A 24,267-nucleotide genomic window follows, 5' to 3' on the forward strand; every position below is an offset into this window, starting at 1 on the left:
GACTGTGAGAGGGTGCAGTATGGATGGACCCCCTATATTTTTTTCCCCGCTACCTGTGGTTGTGGGCGCTCTTATCCTGGGGGGGTAGGGGTGGTGCCAGGTGCACGTTGCTGCGTACTCACCCTGGCTGCCCTCGTTAGGTCGTGCAACTTTTTGCAGCACTGTTCGCCGGCCTGTGGGGTGCGCCAGACGCCGCTGACGGCCTGGCCTACCTCCCTCCACGTACGCCAGACGGTGCTGCACGGGTTGTGGTGGGCCGGTCCGGGGTATAGGACTGCCCTCCTGTGTTCCACCGCATCGAGGAGCGTGTTGAGGTTGTGGTCCCTAAACCTCAACAGCACAGGGGGTGGTGGCCATCTTGCGAGCGTGGGCAGTGAGCGCCGCTCGTGTAACATGTGATACGGCGCCGCATCAATTATGTGGCTCCACCCGCACATCTCACGGCACCCATTCATGGCCTGTTGTGCGCTGTAGGATCGCTGCTCATAGATGCCCGCTGACGCAGTGGCAAAACTCTGCCGTTACTGACATCATCAACACTCTGCAGCGGTAACGGATAATCACGTCCATTGTGCTTGCAGAAGGTGGAATTAAGATGCTGTAAAAGTGAGATCATAGTCACTACAAACCATGTTTACATTTGAAAGGAAAGTCTAAATGGTTTTCCCCGTGATTTCTGGGGAGTAGATGACTAAAGTCATTGGGCACAATTCTCCTAAAAATGTCATTTTCAGCAGGAATCACAGGGTGATTCCCACCACCTGTATGGGTGCGATCCAGATCACAATTCACCCAACATTTACTTAATTTTCTCTGAAGAATCGCACACTTTGAGCGCGACCTAAAGATGCTGGCAAAAACAGCTCCTCAGTGAAGGGGATGCCTTCTTAAAGGGTTCCCAGATAAGTTGAAGATTTGCCACACACCCCAGCCACAGACATCATGATCCCACACGTACAAGGGCAACACCCCAACCATCTATCCCAAAGGGGTAGCCTCACCCAAACCATCTACCCCAAAGGGGTAGCCTCACACCCCCCCCCACCCCCAAATCAACAACCCCCCTCCCCACAGCATGCTGGCATAAGGGTGACCCAGTTGCACCCCCATCGGCATCAGGGAAATGCTCCTTTTTCTAAGTGCAGATCCCCACTTTAGTCACCACCCTCTGGGTAAAAATGTTTTTTCCTCAAATCCCCCATAAATCTCCTGCCCCTCACCTTGAACTTGTGTCCCCCTCGACACTGACCCATCAACTAAGGGGAACAGCTGCTCCCTTGCCACCCTATCCACATCCCTGTCTAGTACACCTCGATTAGGTTACCCCTCTTCTCTGCTCCAGCGAAAACAACTCTTATCGAACTTCTCTCCATAGCTTAAATGTGCCGTCCCAGGCAACATCCTGGTGAATTGCCTCTACACCCAGTCCATTGGAATGACATCTTTCCTATGTATAAGGCAACCAGAACTGCATCTAGTACTCCAGCTGTGGCCTCACCAAAGTTCTATACAACTCCAACATGACCTCCCTACGTCTCAATTGATAAAAGGCAAGTGTCCCATATGGTCTTTCATAGGGTCAGTGCAGACTTGATGGGCCAAATGGCCTCCTTCTGTACTGCAGTGATTCTATAATGCCTTTTCACCACCCTCTTAACCTGCCCTCCTGCATTCAGAGATCTATGGACAAACATGCCAAGGTCCCTTTATCCCGTGGAAATTCCCAGTATTATGCTGTTCAGAGTATTTCCTTGTCAAATTTCCCCTTCCAAAGTGTATCTCAGAGCTAAAATTCCATCTGCCAATTATCTGCCTATTTGACCATCCTGTCTATATCCTCCTGTAACCCAAGACACTCGGCCTCACTGTTAACCACCCAGCCAATCTTCGTGTGATCTGCAAACTTACTGATCCAAACCCCCCCCACCCCCCAGTCATTTAAATGGTTTGCTAAACCACTGGCTTTTAAAGCAGACCAGCAGCACAAATTGGCAGTGTTTCCCAGTGTGACCGTGGAGTGGTGGGGCAAGGGGGAAAGTCTTCAAGGGGGAAAGTCTTCAAGGGGAGTGCCCCCGCCTCCCATTATTTAAATCATGCCAACCCTATCAACCACCAGAAAACCCCACCCATAACAAGAGACCTCCCCCCCAATTAGACCCCCATTGCCTGGAAGCTAGAGAGCAATCCACAGTGAGAAAAAAAAAATCACTGCTTTAAAACTAATGTGTGCCCTACACTTGGTGCCGCAGACAGAGAAAGCAGCAGCTGTAAATTCCAAGAAAGCAAAAACCACCGGCCAGATTCTCCGTTCCTGAGACTAAGTGCAGACACTGGGGCAGGATTTGCAGAGTTCTATGACAGCAAAACTGGTGCCACACCTGGACCGATTCAACGACCATTAAGGGGCTAGCACCGGCACCATGTGGAAACTCAATCAATCCAATGAGAAAAGGTGCGGGATTCGTCAGGTCCAGGATTGACACTCAGGAGACTGATAATCCTCAAACATGATCCAGACTGACATGTTAAACAAAAGGTCCCTCTGCATGCCCTTTCAAGTGAACTCTAAAGATCCCATTGCAGCATCGTGGAGTGGCAATTCCCCCTGATGTCCAGGCCAATATTTATCCCCCTTATCTGGTCAGCACATTGCTTTTTATGGGAGCCTGCTGTGCATAAAATGGCTGCCCCTTTTTTCTACAACAGTGACGACACTAATTACTTCACTGGCTGCAAAGACAACTCACCAATATTTAAAAGGTAGAATATAGTTTCTCACCAGTTAAAGCTCTGCTTAAGAGCTAAATCTTTTCCAGAGAAGCTTTACAAAGCAGTTAGAGTCCTGGCAACACCAGCAATCTTCTAATTTAAGGATCACATCACGTTGCATGACAGTAGCAAGGGGAAAAAGATAAGCTGTACCGAGAATAGCCACCAAGTACAAAACAATAGCGTTAGCAGAGCACAGCCATACTGTGCCCCAAGGGATGATCTATTTGAGCTATTCAACTTTTATTTCAGAGCACAAGATAGAAAGAAATTATAAGGTGCTATTTTCAAAATAGAGAGCCACTGACAAACCTATATACCATAAGCTAGTTCATTTGTGAATTATAAGCGGTGACCTTAAAAGAGAAAATGCCAGTTTTGCAGCATGGATGTTGAAGCAAAGTGACGACAATGGCGCTACGTAAATAAAAAAGGTACCATTTGTATCTGCACCAGCTCTGTCCAAGAGCTTTCCTTCCTCTATGTTTAACTAACCAAATATTCCATACTTCATAAATATTTCACACCTTCATGACCAAGTATAAAAAAAAATAATTTGTGGGAAATAGACACCACTGGCAAGGACAGCATTTATTGCCCATTCCCAAATGCTGTCTAGCTGGTGGAGCTGTTGCAGCCAGTATACTATAGGGACACCAACAATGCTGTTAGGAAGCAGTTCTGGGATTTTGACCCCAGTGACCATGAAGCAATGGTCATATAACACAGCGGCATGGTAGCAGAGTAGTTAGCACTGTTGCTTCACAGCACCAGGGTCCCAGGTTTGATTCTCACTTGGGTCACTGTCTGCACGTTCTCCCCGTGTCTGCGTGCTCTGGTTTCCTCCCACAAGTCCTGAAAGACGTGCTGTTAGGTAATTTGGACATTCCGAATTCTCCCTCTCTGTACCCGAACAGGTGCCGGAATGTGGCAACTAGGGGCTTTTCAGAGTAACTTTATTGCAGTGTTAATGTAAGTCTACTTGTGACAATAAAGATTATTAAATATTTCCAAGTCAGGGTGGTGTGCGACTTGGAGGGAAACTTGCAGCTGGTTGCATCCCCATGTGCCTGCTGTCCATATTGGGATAAAAAGAACAAATCATTAGTAGAAATAAGTGCAAGTATTTTTTGTTCAAAATTCAGTTTTATTCAAGACTATTAGTCTCATTAAGAAAATGATTTTTTTAAAATCAAATACAGTAGACTCTCTCGAATGGTGTCTTTAGGACTGTACAGAAAGCTTTTAAAGGAAGGTGACAAGTCTCTATAAATGGAGCTCGAAACCAATAGATAGTGAGGGCACTAATTAAATGAAGCAATATTGAATTGTTAAATGCAACAGGTTGCGATTATATCAGATTGTGACTGTATAAGGCAGGTTCATTCATGAGAGACTTTAAGCTACTGTCTTCAAATTCAATATTGCAATTTAACCACACATCTAACAAAAATTATTTAACAAGGTAGGGTTAGAGGCCACTGAGCAGGAGTTCAAAAAGATAGAGATGGAACATACTTCCATTCTTCAAGGTTAAAAAAAAGTGTTCCAATTGGAGATCTACAAACCTCCAAATACTTTAAGCTTTGAGGTTCACCTCCCAAATACAGCAGGGTGAAGTATGGCAGGCTTCATACTGGCTATGGGCGAGAGGTGTCGCTGATTCTGAACAACCCATAATAGGTGAACATGAACTCATCTCGCCATCCAATTCTTGCCCGCAAAACTTTAAAAGGCAAAAGAATCTTTATAATTGCAATCTTAAAACCAAAAAGAAAAAACTGCCCCAAAATCAAAATTCTGTTAAATTGCCTTATATCATTTCCATCTAAGGGGCAGTCACAAACTAGAGACCCTGGAGTGTTACTTCATTTAAAACAGACCATCACCTCTTCCAATCAGCAAGGTACAAACATATATATAGAAATAGAAACTTGGAAACAAAACAGATCCAGGCAACCGACATATGAAAGTTAATCGATTTTTAACGACTTCAAATACCAAAATTGAGGAAACAAGTTGAATTTGGCACAGGCAATAATATTAAATAGATACCATTCAGCTTTGAGAAGTATAGGACTAGACTATAGGACAGAATTTGTTTTATTGGGATTAGGAGTCTAGTATATTTGCAAACTCCAGCAGTACTTCAACTGCAGAATAAGAGGCATTTTCCAAACAATGGAGAGCAACTTGGGTATGGGGTTACTTGTTTGAGATTGAAAGAAAGAGAGCACGAACAAAAGATAAAATTGGTGCAGGATGTGGAAAAACAATAACAGTACAAAAAAATTGGCAACTGTTTTAATTGAAAACGGAATTCTAAGAATTTTAAGTTATTGAACAGTGTTGGGCAGGGAGGGAATATTCATGTTTAACTATTGGTCAGCAAAAGAAGATGAAAGGACATTTGCTCCAGAGATTTGAAATCAGGAATATACGTACATTTTAATTAACAGCACATAAAATGATCAATTTTGAAAAAAAAAAAGTTTCTAAATCGGTTACCCAAACAATTCAAAAGGGGCAATTCATTTTTCAAGATTTAAATTTTCAAATCGTGTGGAACAATCAATCAAAGACTTTCTAATAGTTCATTCTAAGTATTTCTCAGAATTTAATTTTGATGTGGAAAACATTCATCAGATACCACATCACCATTGTAAAACACCAATATAGAAAGTCATTTTCACATCTGTGGCATGCTACGCATGGTAAAATTGAAACAGGATTAAATATATCCTGCTATATAATGTAATCTTAAAACAGTTAGTGGCCTGCAAGGCATGTCTAACAAAATAATGCTAACATAAATCAGTGTATGGCTTTGGTTTTCAACACTATTTTACATCATAAAAAGTTTCATATCAACACTGCAAGTATTCATGCAAAGTATTTATGCATATACAGTCTAACCTAGACCATTCTGCTTTCCAAAGCAGAATGCAATTTCCTAATTGACTGCACATGAGCAGAAAGGCCACATGTGAATGTCCATTTCATCTAAGGTCAGATGACATCCCTGAAGTTTGGGAAGAGGTCACGTACACGGTGGCTGTGCCAACTGAATTTGTGGAGACCAGAGAGTTTCCATTCGTGTTTGAGTTGCCCAGTTTCAGCTTTCGCAAGTACTCGGCGTGTACCGGTTTGTGACACTGCAAAACTCCAATTGCATCTTCAACTTTAAACCACTGCCTTTTCCTTCCTGTGGAAGCAAGATTTAAAAGAGAAAAAAAATCAACTTCTTTTGCTAATGATATTGATCATAGGACTTCCAAAAGGCATTTGCTAAAGGTAACACCGAATGAGACTGGTCAGCAAAATTAGTGTCCACAGGATTAAAAGGCACAACAACAGCGCAGATGCAAAACTGAACAAGGGCACAACAGTGAATGCTCGTTTTGTTTTAGACTGGAGGGAAGTGTGAGGGAATGCACATTGAAGAGCCCACGCCTCTTAAGCAGAGAGAAATAGGGCACTAGCTCTCATCATCACGTGCCAACGGGTATAAAGTGTTGTTTCCAAGGGCTTGAAATTAGGATCACTGCTCTTTTTGGTATTTAATAATGACCTGGACTTGGTACATAGAGCATAATAGAATAAATTTAAAATTAGGAAGCGCCAGCATGGATTTCTAAAGGACAGATTGTGCTTAATTAACTTCAGTTTTGAGGTGGTAGCAGAAAAGGTTGACGAGGGCAATGCCGTTTGATGTGGTGTACATGGACTTTCAGAAGCATTCGATACAGTACCACACAGACAATACAGCTCAGAATAAAAGCACAGTAGCAATGTGGATACAAAATTGGCTGAATCATAGGAAGCAGAGTATAACGGTCAATGGATATTTTTGGGGCTGGAGTAAGGCTTGTAGTGATGTTTTCCAAGGACCCTTGCAATATATATATAAAATTAATGATCTAGGTCTTGATGGGCAGTAGAGAATGTCAAAGTTTGAGGAAATACTGTAAACTGCGAAAGAAGACAGTGTAAAACTTTAAAAAGAACATAGACCAGTGGAGTGGGCAGATAGGTGGCAGATGAAGTTGAATGCAGAGAAAAGAGAGAGGTGATACATCATATTTTAGTGCATGAGCAGAGGGACTTGGCTGACACACCAACACAGTATTGAGGAAAGTCAGTGGAGTCTTTCAGATGAGATGTTTAACCAAGGTCCAGTCCATCCAACCAAGTTGACACATAACATCCCAAAGGACTACTTAAACGAACAGGGGATTCTCCCAATGTCCTGTGGCCAACAATAATAATAATAATCTTTATTGTCACAAGTAGGCTTACATTAACACTGCAATGAGTTACTGTGAAAATCCCCTAGTCGCCACATTCCAGTGCCTGTTCGGGTACACCAAGGGAGAATTCAGAATGTCCAAATTACGAAACTACACGTCTTCTCGGGACTTGTGGGAGGAAACCGGAGCACCTGGAGGAAACCCGCGCAAACATGGGGAGAACGAGCAGACTCCACATAGACAGTGACCCAAGACTGGGACCCTGGAGCTGTGAGGCAACAGTGCTACCCACTGTGCTACCGTGCCATGCATATGTGCACCAAAGGTTACAAGACAGATGGAAAGAGCAGATAATGAAGCATATGGTACTTTGGGCTTTATTAATTAGGGGTAGAGAGTACAAAAGAGCAAAGGAGGTTATGCTGAACTTGCACAAGACACTAGTTAGACTTCAGTTGGAATATGGTGTACAGTTATGGGCCTCACACTATAGGAAGGATGTGAATGCATTGGGAGCGTGCAGAAGAGGTTCACAAGAATGGTTACAGGGATGAGAAACTTCAGTTATGAGGATAGATTGGAGAGGTTAGGACTGTTTGCATTGGAGAGATGGAGACCAAGAGAAGATTGATAGGAATGTTCAAAATCATGGAGAGGATTGAACAGGGTAGATAGGGAGAAATTGTTCTGGCTCGTAAAAAAGGTCAAAATGATAGCAATAGCCTGACTATAATTGGCAGCTTCATGGCAGATAAAATTAACACCAAAGTGAAGAATGAGCAAAGACAATATTACATTTTAAAGGGGGTGCAGGGACAGAGAAACCTGGAGGTACACACACAGATCTTTGGAGGCGTCAGGACATGTTGAGAAAGTGCAAGGAACGCTGCCTTTCAAAAGAAGCAGAGGGAATGCAGAAGGGTCAGTTACAATGGATATAGAGTTCAGGTGATTGCAAAAGATCCAAGGATGACATGAGGGGAGTTAATTTTTTTAAGAAGCGAGTTGCGATCTGGAATGCACTGCCTGAAAAGGCCAATGGAAGTAAATTCAGAGAGTAAATTCATAGAGTAACTTCTTAAAAAACAAAAACTAGATAAAATGCTTGAAGAAACAAATCCCAGAGATATGGGGAAGTGCAATTTATTAGATAGCTCTTTGGAACAACTGTCACTGGGACGATGAAACACAAACATAGAAATAGTAGCAAGAGTAGGCCATTCGGCCCTTCAAGCCTGCTCTGCCATTCATCATCTTGGCTGACCATTCAACTCAGTAACCGGTTCCCACTTTTCCCCCCCATATCCAAAAGACCATAAGGTGCAAGAGCAGAAGTATGTCATTCAGCTCAATGTCTTCTCAGCTATAATCCTCAACTCATGTTCCTGACATAGCCCCAAAACCCTCAATTCCTTTACTGATCAAAAATCTATTTATCTCAGCCTTGAACATACTACTTTTTTTTAAATGAATTTAGATTACCCAATTATTTTTTCCAATTAAGGGGCAATTTAGCGTGGCCAATCCACCTACTCTGCACATTTTTGGGTTGTGGGGGCGAAACCCACGCAGACACGGGGAGAATGTGCAAACTCCACACGGACAGTGACCCAGAGCCGGGATCGAACCTGGGACCTCAGCGCTGTGAAGCGGTTGTGCTAACCACTAGGCCATTGTGCTGCCCTGCCTTGAACATACTTAACAACCTAGCCTCTGCAGCTCTATGCAGTAGGGAATTCCACAGATTCATTACACGTTGATTCCCTTAGCCCCAAGTGCTATATACAACTCCTTGAAAATATGCAATATTTTTGGCCTCAACTGCTTTCTGTGGCAGAGAATTCCACAGGCTCACCACTCTCTGGGTGAAGTTTCTCCTTATGTCCGTTTTCTACCCTGTATCCTCTTGACGGGAAAATGCTGGAAAATCTCAGCAGGTCCGGCAGCATCTGTCGGGTGAGAAAAGAGCTAATGTTGCGAGTCCAGATGACCCTTTCGAAACATTAGCTCTTTTTTCTCCCTACAGATGCTGCTAGTCCTGCTGAGATTTTCCAGCATTTTCTCTTTGGTTTAAGATTCCAGCATCCACAGTGATTTGCTTTTATCCTGTATCCTCGGATGCGTGTTTCTGGACTCCCCCACCATCAGGAACATTCTATGAGCTGAATCATAATAAACCAAATAGATCTTTAACATTTTTAAGCCCCAAAAAATTACACAAGAATAGAAGGCCCAAAATGTACATCTACCAAGCTTCATCACACATCGTCATAGCACAAACCACAATTGGCAATATATCGAAGTGGTTAGTGCCCCAACATAATGGTTGCAAACTATTCTAGTCTTCCAAAAATAAAAAAGGTGCATAACTACGACCTCGTCAACAGTGACTGAATAAGATAAATAGTTTTCACTACATGGGTACCTGTTCAGGAAACATTAACTGGCTTCGGATCACAATTCATCACTGTCTAACTTCCCTAAGCCCAATGAAGATTCAGATTTTGTGGCCTTCTACAAGATTCACTGAAAAGACAGTAAACAGTAGTGTTTTCCATTCTTTTTATCTGTAGATTCAACTTCCATCCAAAATGTCGTTTAGCCAATTGATCAATGGGTTCCAAAAGAGGAGGAATTAAAAAAAATATGTAAAGTTCCTTTAAAAGTACACAAGAATCATAATCCTCCCCCCCCCAACCCACCATAGAATACCCTGGGACTTTCATAGAGGGAAGAACCAAATCTTTTGCTGAGAAGGTCCAGTGCTTAAAAGATTTCCTGTGAATGGAAACTAATGAGAGCACCAACTATTAATAGAGCCACTAATCCATAGGTCAGAACCATAACAATGAATGGACTTGAGAAAGTCTGCATGCAGGTTAAAGTTTAAGGAATAACTACATTGGTCTGGTAAAAATGAAGTTCACATAGGAACTGAAGATCACTCGACTCACCAGTCTCCATTTACCTGCCATAGTTTCATATCCCTTGATGCACTTACCAAAATCAAAACTCCCCAGTCGAAGAGTTGCAACAGACCCCTATGCCTCCACAACCTTTTGGGAGGAACATTCCAGATTCCCACTATCTTTTGCACAAAGTGCTTCGCAACTTCCCTCCCGAATAGTCTTGTTTTAATTTTAAGATTATGCCCTCATTCCTCAAAGTAACCTTTTGGACACTAAGGAGCAAGTTAAGCAGCAAGTTTTTTTTTTTGTTTTTTTTTTTTAAATTTAGAGTACCCAATTAATTTTTTCCAATTAAGGGGCAATTTATTGTGGCCAATCCACCTACACTGCGCATCTTTGGGTTGTGGGGGCGAAACCCACGCAAACACGGGGAGAATGTGCAAACTCCACACGGACAGTGATCCAGAGCCGGGATCGAACCTGGGACCTCGGCGCCGTGAGGCAACAGGGCTAACCCACTGCGCCACCGTGCAGCAAGTTAAGCAGCAAGTCAAGCAGCAAGTTAAGCAGCAAGTTAAGCAGCAAGTTAAGCAGCAAGTTAAGCAGCAAGTTAGCACAATTGTCAGCACTGTTGCTTCACAGCTCCAGGGTCCCAGGTTGGATCACTGTCTGTGCGGAGTCTGCGCGTTCTTCCTGTGTCTGTGTGGGTTTCCTCTGGGTGCTCAGATTTTCTCCCACAGGTCCCGAAAGGTGATTGTTAGGTAATTTGGACATTCTGAAATCTCCCTCTTTGTACCCGAACAGGTGCCGGAGCGTGGCAACTAGGAGCTTTTCACAGTAACTTTATTGCAGTGATAATGCAAGCTGACTTTTGACAATAAAGATCATTAAAAAAAAAATAATAGTTCCTCTTTATCTATCCTGGTAACACCTTGATCAGACAATCCTCAAATCTGTAAGTGTACGCGAGGGAATTCCTGCCAAGTTTATGCAGCCTGTCCTCAAGTCCAGTTTCATTTTCTTGAATCTGCACTGTACACCTTTCATGGCATTTGGAGCATCCTTGAAGCATGGTGCCCAAAAGCAACTGTACTCTAAATGGGGTTGGATCACAGCTCTGTTCAAATGAGTACAACCTCGTCTCCACTCCAACTCGGGGGCCACTTCCACAATTTAGATGCCAACTTTCCGCTCTGGCTTGTTTTAGCCATAGAGGCTCATTCAATTCAGTGACTAACCAGTTTTTTTTTTTTAAATAAAAAAGCTAGTCAGAATTCACAAACTACGAAACAAAGATCACCAGTTGTTGATGGTCTATAGGCTTGTGGAAAGGTTGGAGGGGTTAAGTTTGTATCCACTAGAATTTTGATCGACACCTTTAAGATCCTGAGGGGTATTGACAGAGTGGATGTGGATGTTCCTCTTGTCTGAGAATCTAGAGCCAGGGGTCACGGTTTAAAAATAACGGTTGCTTATTCAAGACAGGGTGTGTGAAGACATTTTCTGAGGGTCGTGAGTCTCTGGAACTCTCGCCCTCAAAAAGGCAGTGGATGCAGAGTCTTTGAATATTTTTAAGGCAGAGCTAGATAGATTCTTGATTAACAAAGGAGTGAAAGGTTCAGGGACGTGGAGGTGAGATTACAATCAGATCAGCTATGATCGTATTGAATGGTGCAGCAGGCTCAAGGGGCTGAGTGGACCTACTCGTAATTTCTATGTTCAGATGAAAAATATCACACTTGTCAGACACATTGATTGGTTCAGTTTCCTGTTTGACAGACAGTTGAAGTGGCTATTATTTGCATCCAGGAAAATCCAGTAAGTTCGTTAGGGATACAGGAGGAATGGCATGTGTTTAGAGTCCATGATGGCACCTGGAAATTTCCAAGAGATATGGTTTAGTCTAGCACAATTCCTGCATTGGTAGTACAAGAAAATCAGTGCATATAAAACTTTTACACAGGGATATTATTAATGTTGCAATCCTCTCAAACTTCCAAATAGGAATTTGGATGAAAATTTGTTCTTTAAATCATTTACTTGTCCATTTTATTAAAATTCAGTTGGTAGGTTGTTGACAACGAGAGATTTTAGCATTTGGTGTCAAATTAAGGATAAAATACATGCTGCAGGTTGTCAGAGAAATGTGATGCTAGGTTAACACAGCCAAATTCAAAATCGCTTATGGTATTTGCTCAGTGCACTCTCCTTCATTTTTTTTAAATTTAAGAATATCCAATTCATTTTTTCCAATTAAGGGGCAATTTAGCGAGGCCAATCCACCTAGCTTGCACATTTTTGGGTTGTGGGGGCGAAATCCACGCAGACACAGGGATAACGTGCAAACTCCACACGGACAGTGACCCACAGCCGGGATCAAACCTGGGACCTCGGCGCCACGAGGCCGCAGTGCTAACCCACTGCGTCACCGTGCTGCCCTGTGCACTCTCCTTCATAACGACCAAAACATTATCCTGTGTGAGGGGACAGCTTTCTGCTAAAGTGGGAGGGAAAACAGTATGGTAGTTAACATGACAGGGTTAAGCAGAGTTGGGGAGAAGGATAAGTTTCTAAAACATGTGTTCGCTTTGTTTAACCACATGCTTGTTTGTTGAGTTTGGGGACAAACATAGCTAACTTTTGCATCAGAATAATCTCAAATATATTCCATGTTCCTTCTGTGTTGCCAAATTGCCCCTTAGCGTACAAACGGTTCGGTCGGGTTACTGGGATAGGGTGGAGGCATGGGCCGGTGCAGACTCAAATGGGCCTAATGGCCTCCTTCTGCACTGTAAATTCTATGATTTTAGCTCCCAGATAAATAGCATTTTCATTTATCCAAATTAGCCCTCGGCATTCAATATCTCTGCTAGTTCCAACAAGGAGCCTCCATCTCACTCCCCTCCACTCCCATGGACAGCTGCACTGAAATTTCTGTTTCGGTGGCTTCATTATTCCCTCCCTCCCTCAAAACCTTCTTCCAGAGAGATCAGATCATCTGGTTTTAATTCAATAAGGATTTGACTTTTCATTCCAAAGGTTCTTCACTTAATTTTGCAAACACAGCACAAGATCTTGGCTTAACATCCAAGTTTAAAATGCTACTTACCTTAAATCACAATGAAATGTACTTACAGTTGTGAAATCCATTAATGTTGTCCTTGGAGCAGTTTTCGTTGAGTTTTATAATGTTATACTAACCTTATTGGAGATATATTGTTGAAAGATAATGCATCAGGCAGTGAATCCATTAACTGCGAAAATATTTTTGAGCTTACCAATGTTAACGGAATCCTCCCAATCTTCCAAAATTTCTGTCACTACGAGAACATACACATAAGTTCTGTGTTTTCGATCTTGATTCTATTGCAAAGAAGAAAAAAAAAGTGTTCAAAAAGGAACTGGAGGACTATTAGCAAACTATATCAGAGAGCCATGCACCTATCTACGTTCAATGCATGGGAATCTGAAGTTATCGAGTGTACATTCCACAATTATGCTGCATCACAAGAATGGTGCTCGATCAGAACAATGCTCAGGTCTACAGCTAACATTAGGGAAGAGCGTGACTGGATATTGCAGAGAATCAGAGGTGCTTCAGAGGTAAAAATTGGAGGCAAGAACAAACATGTGGATGCAGACAGTTCAGTACACCCTACAGAATCAGAAGAGGCCCATCAAAAAGAAGCTTAGAAGACAAAAACAATGTTGGTCAGAAGGAATACATTAGACAAAATTAGAGTGAAGGTTTAAGTGGACAGTGTGACACTGGTGAAAGTAGATAAACTTGTCTACTTGGGTCAAATGATAACAGAAAATTGTAGATGCAGTGCTTTTAAAAAAAAAAAAAAATCATTTATGGGATTTGGGTTGCACGGGTTAGGACAGCATTCATTGCCCACCCCTATTTGCCCTTCAGAAGGTGATGAATTGCCTTCTTCAACCGCTGCAGTCCTTGTGGTGTAGGTACACCCAAGTTGCTGTTAAGGAGCGAGTTCCAGTATGTTGACCCAGTAACAGTGAAGGAGCAGTGATAGATTTCCAGGTCCGGTGAGTGGCTTGGAGAGGAACTTCTGAGTGGTGGTGTTCCCATTTATCTGCTGACCTTTTCCTTCTAGATGGTAGTGGTTATAGATTGGAAGGTGCTGTTTAAGGAGCCTTGGTTGAGTTCCTACAGGGTATCATGCAGATGGGTACACACAGCTGCTACTGTGCAACGGTGATGGAGGGAGTGAACGTTTATGGAAAGGATGCTAATCAAGCAGGCTGTGTCCTGGATGGTGTTGAGTTTCTTGCGTTGATGGAGCTGCACTCATCCAGTTAAGAGTGTGTTCCATCGTACTCCTGACTTGCACCCGACAGATTGTGGACAGGCTGCAGGAGGAGAGATACTTGTCGCAGGACTCCTAGCCCCTAATCTGCTCTAGTAGATTGGCAGCAGGGCAGATGGGTAGCATGGTGGTTAGCATAAATGCTTCACAGCTCCAGGGTCCCAGGTTCGATTCCCGGCTGGGTCACTGTCTGTGTGGAGTCTGCACGTCCTCCCCCTGTGTGCGTGGGTTTCCTCCGGGTGCTCCGGTTTCCTCCCACAGTCCAAAGATGTGCGGGTTAGGTGGATTGGCCATGCTAAATTGCCCGTAGTGTCCTAATTAAAGTAAGGTTAAGGGGGGGGGGGGGGGGGGTTGTTGGGTTATGGGTATAGGGTGGATACGTGGGTTTGAGTAGGGTGATCATGGCTCGGCACAACATTGAGGGCCGAAGGGCCTGTTCTGTACTGTTCTATGTTCTATGTTCTAGTATTTATATGGCTAGTCCAGTTGACTTCCTGGTCAATGGTAACCCCCAGGATGTCAAGAGAGGAGATTCAGGATGGTAATGCCACTGAATATCAAGAGGTGATGGTTAGATTCTTTCATGCTGGAGGTAGTCATTGCCTGGCACTTGTAGCAAAAATGTTACTTGCCAACTACCAGGCTGGAATAAGGAAGGCTAAGAGGAACCATGAGGAATGGATTGCAGGCTGTGCCAAAACAAGTACAGTAGTAAATGTTCAAGCATATTAATGGTAAAAGATTAGTGAAGGAGAGAGTGGGGCCCATAAGGGACAAGCAGAGTAAACTTCTCACTGAAGCAGAGTATGGAATGGGACTAAATGAGCACTTTACTTCAGTCTTTACCCAATTAGAAGATGGTGACAATCACCCAGTTGAAAACGTGAGGAACTGAGCAGTATAGTGATAAAGATAAAAAGGTTTAGAACAGTTGGCAGTACTCCACATGGAGAAGCCACCAGGCCCAGATGGGATGCATCCTAGATTGCTGAGAGAGGTAAAGGAGCATATTGCGGAGCAGTTGACAGGAATTTTCCAGGCCTCTCTGAACACAGGATTAGTCCCCGGGGACTGGATGATTGCCAATATGATGCCGTTATTTAAGAAAGGGACAAAGGAAAACTTAGGAACTTGGGAAACTACAGACCGTCAGCTTGACATCAATAGTGGGAAAACTGATGGGAGGCCATAATACGGGATGAGATAAATATACACCAAGAAAAATAAGTTAATACTGGACAGTCAACATGGCTTTGTCAAGGGCAGGTCATGTCTGCCAAATTTAATAGAATTCTTTGACGAGGTGTCACAGACAGTAGAAAGTAGTGCTGGGGATGTTGTATATTTGGATTTCCAGAAAGCATTTGATATAGCGCTACCTGATAGGTTGGATAGCAAATTAAAAAAAGGTTTGGGATTGATGGGACCTTGTTAGCATGGATTAGAAGTTGGCTAAGAGATAGGAAACAGAGGGTAGGTATAGATGGGCATTTCTCAGGCTGGAGACGAGCTGAATCTAGTGTTCTCCAGGGCTCAGTGCTGTTTTTTCTGATTTATATAAATGATTTAGAAGTGGATTCTCCCAGTGTTTGCATGGGTTTCGCCCCCACAACCCAAAGATGTGCAGGCTAGGTGGATTGGCCGTGCTAAATTGCCCCTTAATTACGAAGAATGAATTGGGTACTCTTAACTTTATTTTTAGAAAAGTGGCGTTGTGGGCAAAATCTCTAAATTTGCAGAGGATATCAGGAGAATAGTGAATTGTGTGGATGACGCTGAACGACTTCAGGAGGGACATTGTCATGTTGGCCAAATGGGCAGACACCTGGCAAATGAACTTCAGTGCAGCAAAAATGTGAGGTAATGCATTTTGGTAGAAGAAACATGGGGAGACAATATAGGCTCAATGGTCCAACTTTGAGTGTACAGGAGCAGAGGGATCTCAAGAGTTCAAATGCATATTTCTCTGAAGGTGGCCAGGCAAGTTGAAATAGTTGTTAAGAATGCTTATAGCATCCTTGGGTTTATAAAGATAGGTTTATAAAGGGAGGCAGAGAGTAAAAAAAGCAAGGAAGTAATGCTACACCTCTATAAATCATTGGTCAGACCACAGGAGTAGTGTGCTCAGTTCTGGGCACTTTATTTAACAAAGGATGTTAAAGCCTTGGAGAGAGTGCAGAGGAGATTGATTACCAGAATTGAGGAGGAGTTTTAGATACAAGGAAAGATTGGAGAAATTGGCTTGGTTTTCCTTGGAGCAGAGAAGATTAAGAGACCTTATTGAGGTGTTCAAAAATTTGACAGGGTACAGAAGGATATTCAGTTTCCACTAGGTGTTATGTTAGTGACTAGGGGTCACAATTTCCAAGATAGTCAGCAAGAGAGCTGGAAGTGAAAGGAGGAGAAACTTCTTTACTCAGTTGTTGGGGTTTGGAATGCGCTGCCTGGGAGAGTGGTGGAGGGAATAGGAGGTTTCAAAGAGAGCTGAATATATATTGAAAAGAGATTAATTTAAAAGGACTACAAGATAGGGCTGGGGAGTGGTACTAGCTAGGTTGCTCTTTTTTTAGGAGCTTATGCAGACATGATAGGCTGAATCGCCTCCTTCTGTGCTGTAAATAACAAACTTCTGATCTTATGATAGGTCATTGATGAAGCAGCTGAAGATGGTTGGGCTGAAGACAGAAAAAGGATAATGATCATGTCATTTTGTGAAGGTGACGCATGTGTTAACAAGAAAACCAAAACACTCGGGATTCAACATTCTACCCACTTTCCCGGATGCCTCAGAAACCTGGACAATAAAGATCTGTGGAATAGAGGCCAGTGTGGATGCTAAGACGTACACTAAGAATTCCATGTGCATATCATTACACAAATGAAAAGGGTCTTGAAATTGCAAGTGCAAAAAGAACACTAAAGAGGTCACGTCCAAAAAAAAAACTAAGTCTGTATTTTGGTCATTTGCTCCGAGCTGAAAAGCTAGGAAATCATAGAATTGACAGTGCTGAAGGAGGCCATTGGAAAGGGAACCGTATTCAAGCCCATGCCTCCACCCTATCACTGTAACACAGTCACCCCACTTAACCCCCACCCCACTTGGACACCAAGGGAAGTTTAGCATGGCCAATCCATCCAAGCCGTACATCTTTGGACTGTGGGAGGAAATCGGAGCACCCGGAGGAAACCCACGCAGACACGGGGAGAACGTGCCGTGCAGACCCCGCACAGACAGTAACCCAGCAGGGAATTGTACCTGGGATCCTGTAGCTGTGAAGCAACTGTGTTCACCACTGTGCTACCATGCTGCCCTAATCTCTTCTAGAGAGTAAAGAGGGCAGCAGAAGGGAGGGGTTGACAGAGGGGTAGTTGGAGGCCAGACATCACAGTTGCAGATCAACTAAAATGGACATAGGAGGATGTCACAAAATGGACAAATGTGATGTACCATGACAGCAGATCTCCTACTAGGAGTGGACACAAACAGGAGGATGAGAATGGAACGCAGTTAGTAAAAGAAAATAATAAATATGCAGGACATATTCTGAACAGTAGGAGGGAAAAAAAAATAGTAAAATCCGGTAACAACCACATGGGGGAGACAGAGGCATAGTAGTAATGTCAGAGTCAAGAGCTTTTATAGCATGGCAAGAGGCCCTTCAGCCCATCCTGTCTGCTTCGGCCATTAAGCACCTATTTACTCTAATCCTATTTTCCAGCACTTGGCCAGTAGCCTTGTATACGGTGGCATCTCAAGTGCTCATCTAAATATTATGTAAATGTTGAGGGTTCCTGCTTCTACCACCCTTTCAGGCAGTGAGTTCCAGATTCCAACCACCCTCTGGGTGAAAAGTTCTCTCTCACATCTCCTCTAAATCTCCCTGCCCCTTACTTTAAATCTATGCCCACTGGTTGTTGACCCCTCCACAAGTTCCTTCCTATATACCCTACCCTGCCCTTCAAACTTCGTGATCCCCAATTAGGTCCCTCCTCAGCCTTCGTGCTCGAAGGAAAACAATCCCAGCCTACTAGTCTCTCTTGATAGCGGAAACGCCCAAGCCCAGGCAAGATCCTGGCAAATCCCTTCTGCACCCTCTCCAGTGCAATCACTACCGTCTTATATAGTCTGTGTACACAGTAATCCAGCAGTGGCCTAACCCGCATTTTATACAGCTCCATCACAACCTCCATGTTCTTATATTCTATGTCTCAGCTAATAAAGATAAGTATTCCATTTGCCACCTTAACCACCTAAGAAGTATCCCGTTCTTGCCTTCTTATCTATCTGTCCTGCTGTCTTCAGGGATCTATGAATGTGAACACTAAAGTCCCTCTGCTCCTCTGTACTTCCTAGGATATATACCCATACCTTGTTAGTCCTCCAAAAATACACTTTTTGTGGTTAAATTCCATTTGCCACTGTTCTTTCCATCTAGATGATCCCATATTTTCTCCAGTACTCAGTGCTGGCACTTCAATGCAACAGCCCCTCCTGTGAATTTGGAACATGGCATGCTACCCATGTGGAGGCTGTTCAGCTATCATTCACTGTGCAGCTCCATCAACACAAGAATGTGGTGGATACAGTTTACAGTGTCACATAAGAAACTAGCTGGCAAAATTCAAAGGTCCAAGACATAGAATGGCAGACGGTCAGATGTGGTGACAATGAACAAACATTTCTCAGACTAGCTGGCTAATGGGTGCCACATGGGTCCAACTGACAGAAATATACAATTTAAAATTTGGTTGAAAGGATGAAAATCCAAGTTTACAAATACCAAACAGGGCGCCATAGCAAAACAACAGGAATAAGAGGTCTTTGGAGGAATAGGACATTCAGGCCTTCGAACCTGCTCCCTAATCAATAAGGTTGTGGTCTCACTCCACCTTGTCACCTCCCTGCAAACCCTCCACTCCCTCGATCAAAAATCTAACTTATAACCTTGAAGAAATTTGTGACGGCACGGTAGCACAGTGGTTAGCAGTGCTGCCTCATTTTCTCCCACAGACCAAAACATGTGCGGGGTAGGTGACTTGACCATGCTAAATTGCCCGTCAGTGAAGAGGGATGTGCAGGTTAGGTAATGGGGCTGCAGGGACAGGATGGACACAGATTGGTGCAGACTCGATGGGCTGAATGGCCTCCTTCCACACTGTAGTGATTCTATGACTCAGCCTTCACTGTTTTCTGTGGAAGAAAATTCCAGACTAATAACCCTCAAAGTCTAATCTCAAAAAAGGTGGACCCCTCAGTCAAACGGTGTCCCCCTAGGTCTCGTCTTTCCTGCAAGGGTAAACATCCATCCTCCCAGTACCTATCAAGTCCCCCCAGGACCTTGTATGTTTTCATCAGGTCACCTCCCATTCTTCTGAATGCCAATGTCACTAGGCCCAACCTATTCAACCTTTCTTCACAAGATTCCAGGAATGAGTCAAGTGAAATCTTCTGAACGTTTTCTAATACAATTATCAACCTAAACTGTAATAAGATGACTAAAAACATTTGAAATGAAATGAAAATGAAAAGAAAATTGCTTATTGTCACGAGTAGGCTTCAATGAAGTTACTGTGAAAAGCCCCTAGTCGCCACATTCCGGCGCCTGTCCGGGGAGTCTGGTACGGGAAGCCTACTTGTGACAATAAGCAGTTTTCATTTTCATTTCATTTGAGTATGCCAGATCTGGTCTCACCAAGGCCTTGTACATTTGCAGCTGAAACATAAGACTTTTATATTCCATTCCCCTCGCAATAAATGTCAGCATTCCATTTGCCTTCCTGCACACTAACATTTTGTAATTCACGTACCAGAATGTATAGATCCCACTGTCGCACTGAGGTTTGCAATCTGTCACCATTTAAATAGTATACTACTTTTCTATTCTTGCCAAAGTGGACAAGTTCAGATTTGCCAACATTATACTCCATCTGCCAAATTCCTGCCCATTTATTTAACTTGACCATATTCCTTTGCACCCGCTAACTCCTCCTGACAGCATCATCAGGAAATGGATCCTAATTTTAAATAGTGGAGGCCAGAGTACTGCTCCTTGTGACACTCCACTTGTTTCAGCTTACCAACCTGAAAAAAAAAGACATTTAGCCCTACTGTTTCCTGTTACTATGATAAAGGGATTCGTTAGCTAATATGGTTATCCCCACCTCCTCACACAAATCTTATCTGGCGTAGCAACTTTTGATGTGGGACCTTATTAAATGTCTTTGGGAAATCAAAGTACAGTACATCTACATGTACCCTTTTATCCACCTTTCTTGTTACTGCCTCAAAAACATAAAACTAGTTCAACAATTTCTGTTTCACAAATCAATATGGACTTTGCCTGAACAAATTATGATTTTTTTTAAAGTATCCTGCCTAGCCAGAGACCCACTGAAGTAGATCACAGAAGGATGGTGAGGAGAATGGGCAAATATGGTTTAACCCAAATATTTAATAAAAGAAAAAGGACTAGATACATAGTAGATAGGAGCAGGAGGCGGCCTTTTGGCCCTTCGACCCTGCTCCGCCATTAACATGACCATGGTTGACCATCCAGCTCAATAGCCTAATCCTGCTTTCTCCCTATAGCCTTTGATCCCATTCTCCCCAAGTGCTACATCTAGTCGCCTCTTGAATATATTCAATGTTTTAGCATCAACTACTTCCTGCAGTAATCAATTCAACAGGCTCATTACTCTTTGGGTGAAGAAATGTCTCCTCATCTCTGTCAGAAATGTTTTACCCCAAATCCTCAGACTGTGACCCCTGGTTCTGGACACACCCATCATTGGTAACATCTTTCCTACATCTTCCCTGTCTCGTTCTGTTAGGATTTTATAAGTCTCAATGAGATCCCCCCTCATTCTGCTGAACTCCAGCGAGAACAATCCTAACCTAGTCAATCTCGTCTCATATGACATTCCTGGAATCAGTGTGGTAAACCTTTGCTGCACTCCCTAGAGAGCGAGAACATCCAACCTCCGAGAAAGAGACCAGAACTGCACACAATATTCTCGGTGTGGCCTCACCAAGGCCCTGTATAATTGCAGCAACACATCCCTGCTTCTGTACTCGAAACCTCTCGCAATCCAGGCCAGCATACCATTAGCCTTCTTTATGCCTGCTGCACCTGTATGCTTACCTTCAACAACTGGTGCACAAGGACACCCAGGTCCCACTGCACACTCCCCTCTCCCAATTTACAACCATTCAGGTAGTAGTCTGCTTTCCTGTTTTTGCTTCCAAAGTGAATAACCTCACACTTCTTCAAATTATACTGCATCTGCCATTAATTTGCCCACTCTCCCAGCCTGTCTAGATCATGCTGTAGGATCCCTGCATCCTCGTCACAGTTCACCCTCCCACCCAACTTGGTATCATCTGCAAACTTTTGAGATGTTACATTTTGTTCCCTCATCCAAATCATTAATATATATTGTGAATAGCTGGGGTCCCAGCACCGATCCCTGTGGCATCCCACTAGTTACTGCCTGTCAATTTGAAAAGGACCCATTAATTCCTACTCTTTGGAATTCTTGGAGAAACAGAACCATTGTAACGTACTCAGATGTAAAAACAGAGAACAGTGTGCAGTTTCTGGTTCTTCACGGTTATGAGCAGTGCACTGGTAAAAGTACATTCAGAAAGATAATTCCAAGAATCAGCTGCCCGAGGTAGAACGGCTGTTGTGCTCTCAAACTGAAAATTGTGGGGAGATTTGATAAAACTGTTCAAAGTCAGGAGGTAAATATTGAATTTCTTACTAGTGGAGAAGACACAAGACCATGCTCTTAGGATAGCAGTAGATACGTGAAAAGCAAAGGTTAGAGGAAATGGTCTGTGTTAAAATTATGAAAGCGTGGTTATTTTATGTAGTGATCAATATTCAGGTAAAGATTAAACATTTAGAAATTTTTTAAACACTCAAAAGTGACAAACTCACCTCAAATATCCCCAGTAATCTTCCCAGCTTTCCTTTCACACCAGCCTGCATAAGAAAAAAATTGAATAATCCATATCATAATTTATTTTTCTTTGAGAAATCTAAGATTCTTGAAAAGGAAAGAAAATCTAAGATGGTCAAATTGGGGTGTAGGTCCAGAACAGTTTGGTATTTGGGTGGAATATTTCAGTCTCTACCTGAAGCTCAGCTGGTATAACCACATTAAATTATCTGCTGGCATTCATTTAGCTGACTTCAGGTCAGGTGGCAGTGGATATACTAAAAACTATCCCAATATTGGAGTTATGGTGGGGAACAGGCAGCAGTCTTCATGATTCATATGCTTGCTGATCATGCATGTGTGTGACATTGGACAAGGACAGGGAATGTTCGTCACCACTGATTTTAGTCAATCAGACAAGGGAACAAATCTTGAAGTGCCAACACTGTAGAGCATCAATCAGCACTGCTGGGCTCTTCGGGATCTAGCAACCATCTCAAATATCCAACTCATCAAAATGGCTCATTTTTCATATAGGAAGGAAACAGTGGTGCTGGTAGAATTATACTACCAGCAAATTCAAAGTTGGCTTTTGTAGCTTTCTGACACTAATCATTGTCTGGTGAGAGAGTACAGTAGAACTTCTTCCTTCTACTATGAGGCATAGGTATTCCATAGCCAACAACTCTGGAGCTTTCATTCCAGGGCAATTTTTTCCTCCCTCTTCAAAAAAACTGTAGAAGAACCCATTTTATTTAATTCTGGTGACTTTACTAGTCTCCATGAACATTCACAAATTAAACATACATAGTACATACAAACCAATTCAAAACCAACATCACTTGAGCCAGCCATACTTTGATACGTTCACAGCCAATTAAGATATTGCCCCAATCTACTGTGTTAAAGGCATTATATCATTGCAAGTGGTTGGTGAGGGAGCAGTGACAATTCTACAGCAAGGTTTTATACATTAAAAAAAAAGAGTTCAAAACAATTTCAAGCAAGAAAAATCACAAAATTATAGATGCTTACATTCCCCCAATCATAGGAGGGGGAAACCATTTCAGCCAATTAGCAGTTCTAGAATTAGTTGCTAAAGACCCAAACGTTCCATACAGATTGATAGCTGGTGTGAAAGAGCGAAGGGAACATACAACTGGCCAATACCCCCCAAACAAACCGAAAAAAGTGAATGAGAACTTTACGCATCAAGTCACAAGAAATGGCCCATATGCCAAAATTCTTTGGCACAGTGTTTCATCCACCTTCAGTCACCACTGCATCCACTGACAGATAGCCATTCACTCCACCAATGGCACACTGATTACAAGTTATTTACTATCTACAGGGTGTACTGAAGAAACTTGCCACAGCTTCTTTAACATCTTCCAACTCCACAACTCCTAACAGGAAGAGAACACAATCACTCCCAAGATTGCTACAGCACGTGCCATCCTGACTTGTGGCATCCCCACTCTATCAACATTGGGTCAAAATCCAAGCACATCCCACCTAAACAGCACTGAGGGAGCACCTGCAGAGCTACAGTGGTTCAAGGCAGCGGCCCACCACCAACTCAAGTGACAGCCAATAAATGCCAGCACAACCCATGTCAATAATGACTTGAGAAAGGAACATATTTCAAGCAATGAGACAGCTAGGAAAATGCGGTACCTCATTTGTCAGGGCAAGAGAAAAATGGCTATCCTTACTATTTTCATTCAGACTAAAATACTCATCTCGTAGTCATCAACTTAAAAATTAATGCAAAGCAATTTGTGCATCATCCATAACCTAAGAAATATTTTCTTCCAACCTTTCAAATAGCTTGAATACATATCAGCGAAATCCTGTATGCATGGTGTCAGGGCCAGGCAAGTGTCGCATGCTGTAAACTCAATCAGCTACTACCAGAATAGTCCTCTCAGATTTGCTGCCCCAGCAAGGTTACAGAACAGTTTCTTATGCAGCTCAAATGTTGTGACAACTGAGCAGCCGATTATCAAAATACACATTATTGTGTAAACATGTTTGCCATATATATGGAGGTTTATATTTTTG

The 24,267-nt window shown here is 42.9% G+C and overlaps 1 protein-coding gene across 1 annotated transcript in view; it reads right to left on the reverse strand.

The window, feature by feature from the left end:
• Positions 1-3,895: 3,895 nt before the first annotated feature.
• LOC119973247 (diphosphoinositol polyphosphate phosphohydrolase 3-beta-like) overlaps positions 3,896-24,267 on the reverse strand; it is a 90,136-nt gene continuing 69,764 nt past the window's right edge. Inside the window, exons 3-5 of the mRNA XM_038810967.1 lie at positions 22,203-22,247; positions 13,207-13,291; positions 3,896-5,974 (exon numbers count right to left, since the gene is read on the reverse strand). Of these exons, the coding sequence (XP_038666895.1) occupies positions 5,769-5,974; positions 13,207-13,291; positions 22,203-22,247 (336 nt within the window). The 3' untranslated portion in view covers positions 3,896-5,768. The remainder of the gene's footprint in view (positions 5,975-13,206; positions 13,292-22,202; positions 22,248-24,267) is intronic.

This window comes from Scyliorhinus canicula, chromosome 11 (assembly GCF_902713615.1).
Source record: "Scyliorhinus canicula chromosome 11, sScyCan1.1, whole genome shotgun sequence".
NCBI classification, from domain to species: domain Eukaryota; kingdom Metazoa; phylum Chordata; class Chondrichthyes; order Carcharhiniformes; family Scyliorhinidae; genus Scyliorhinus; species Scyliorhinus canicula.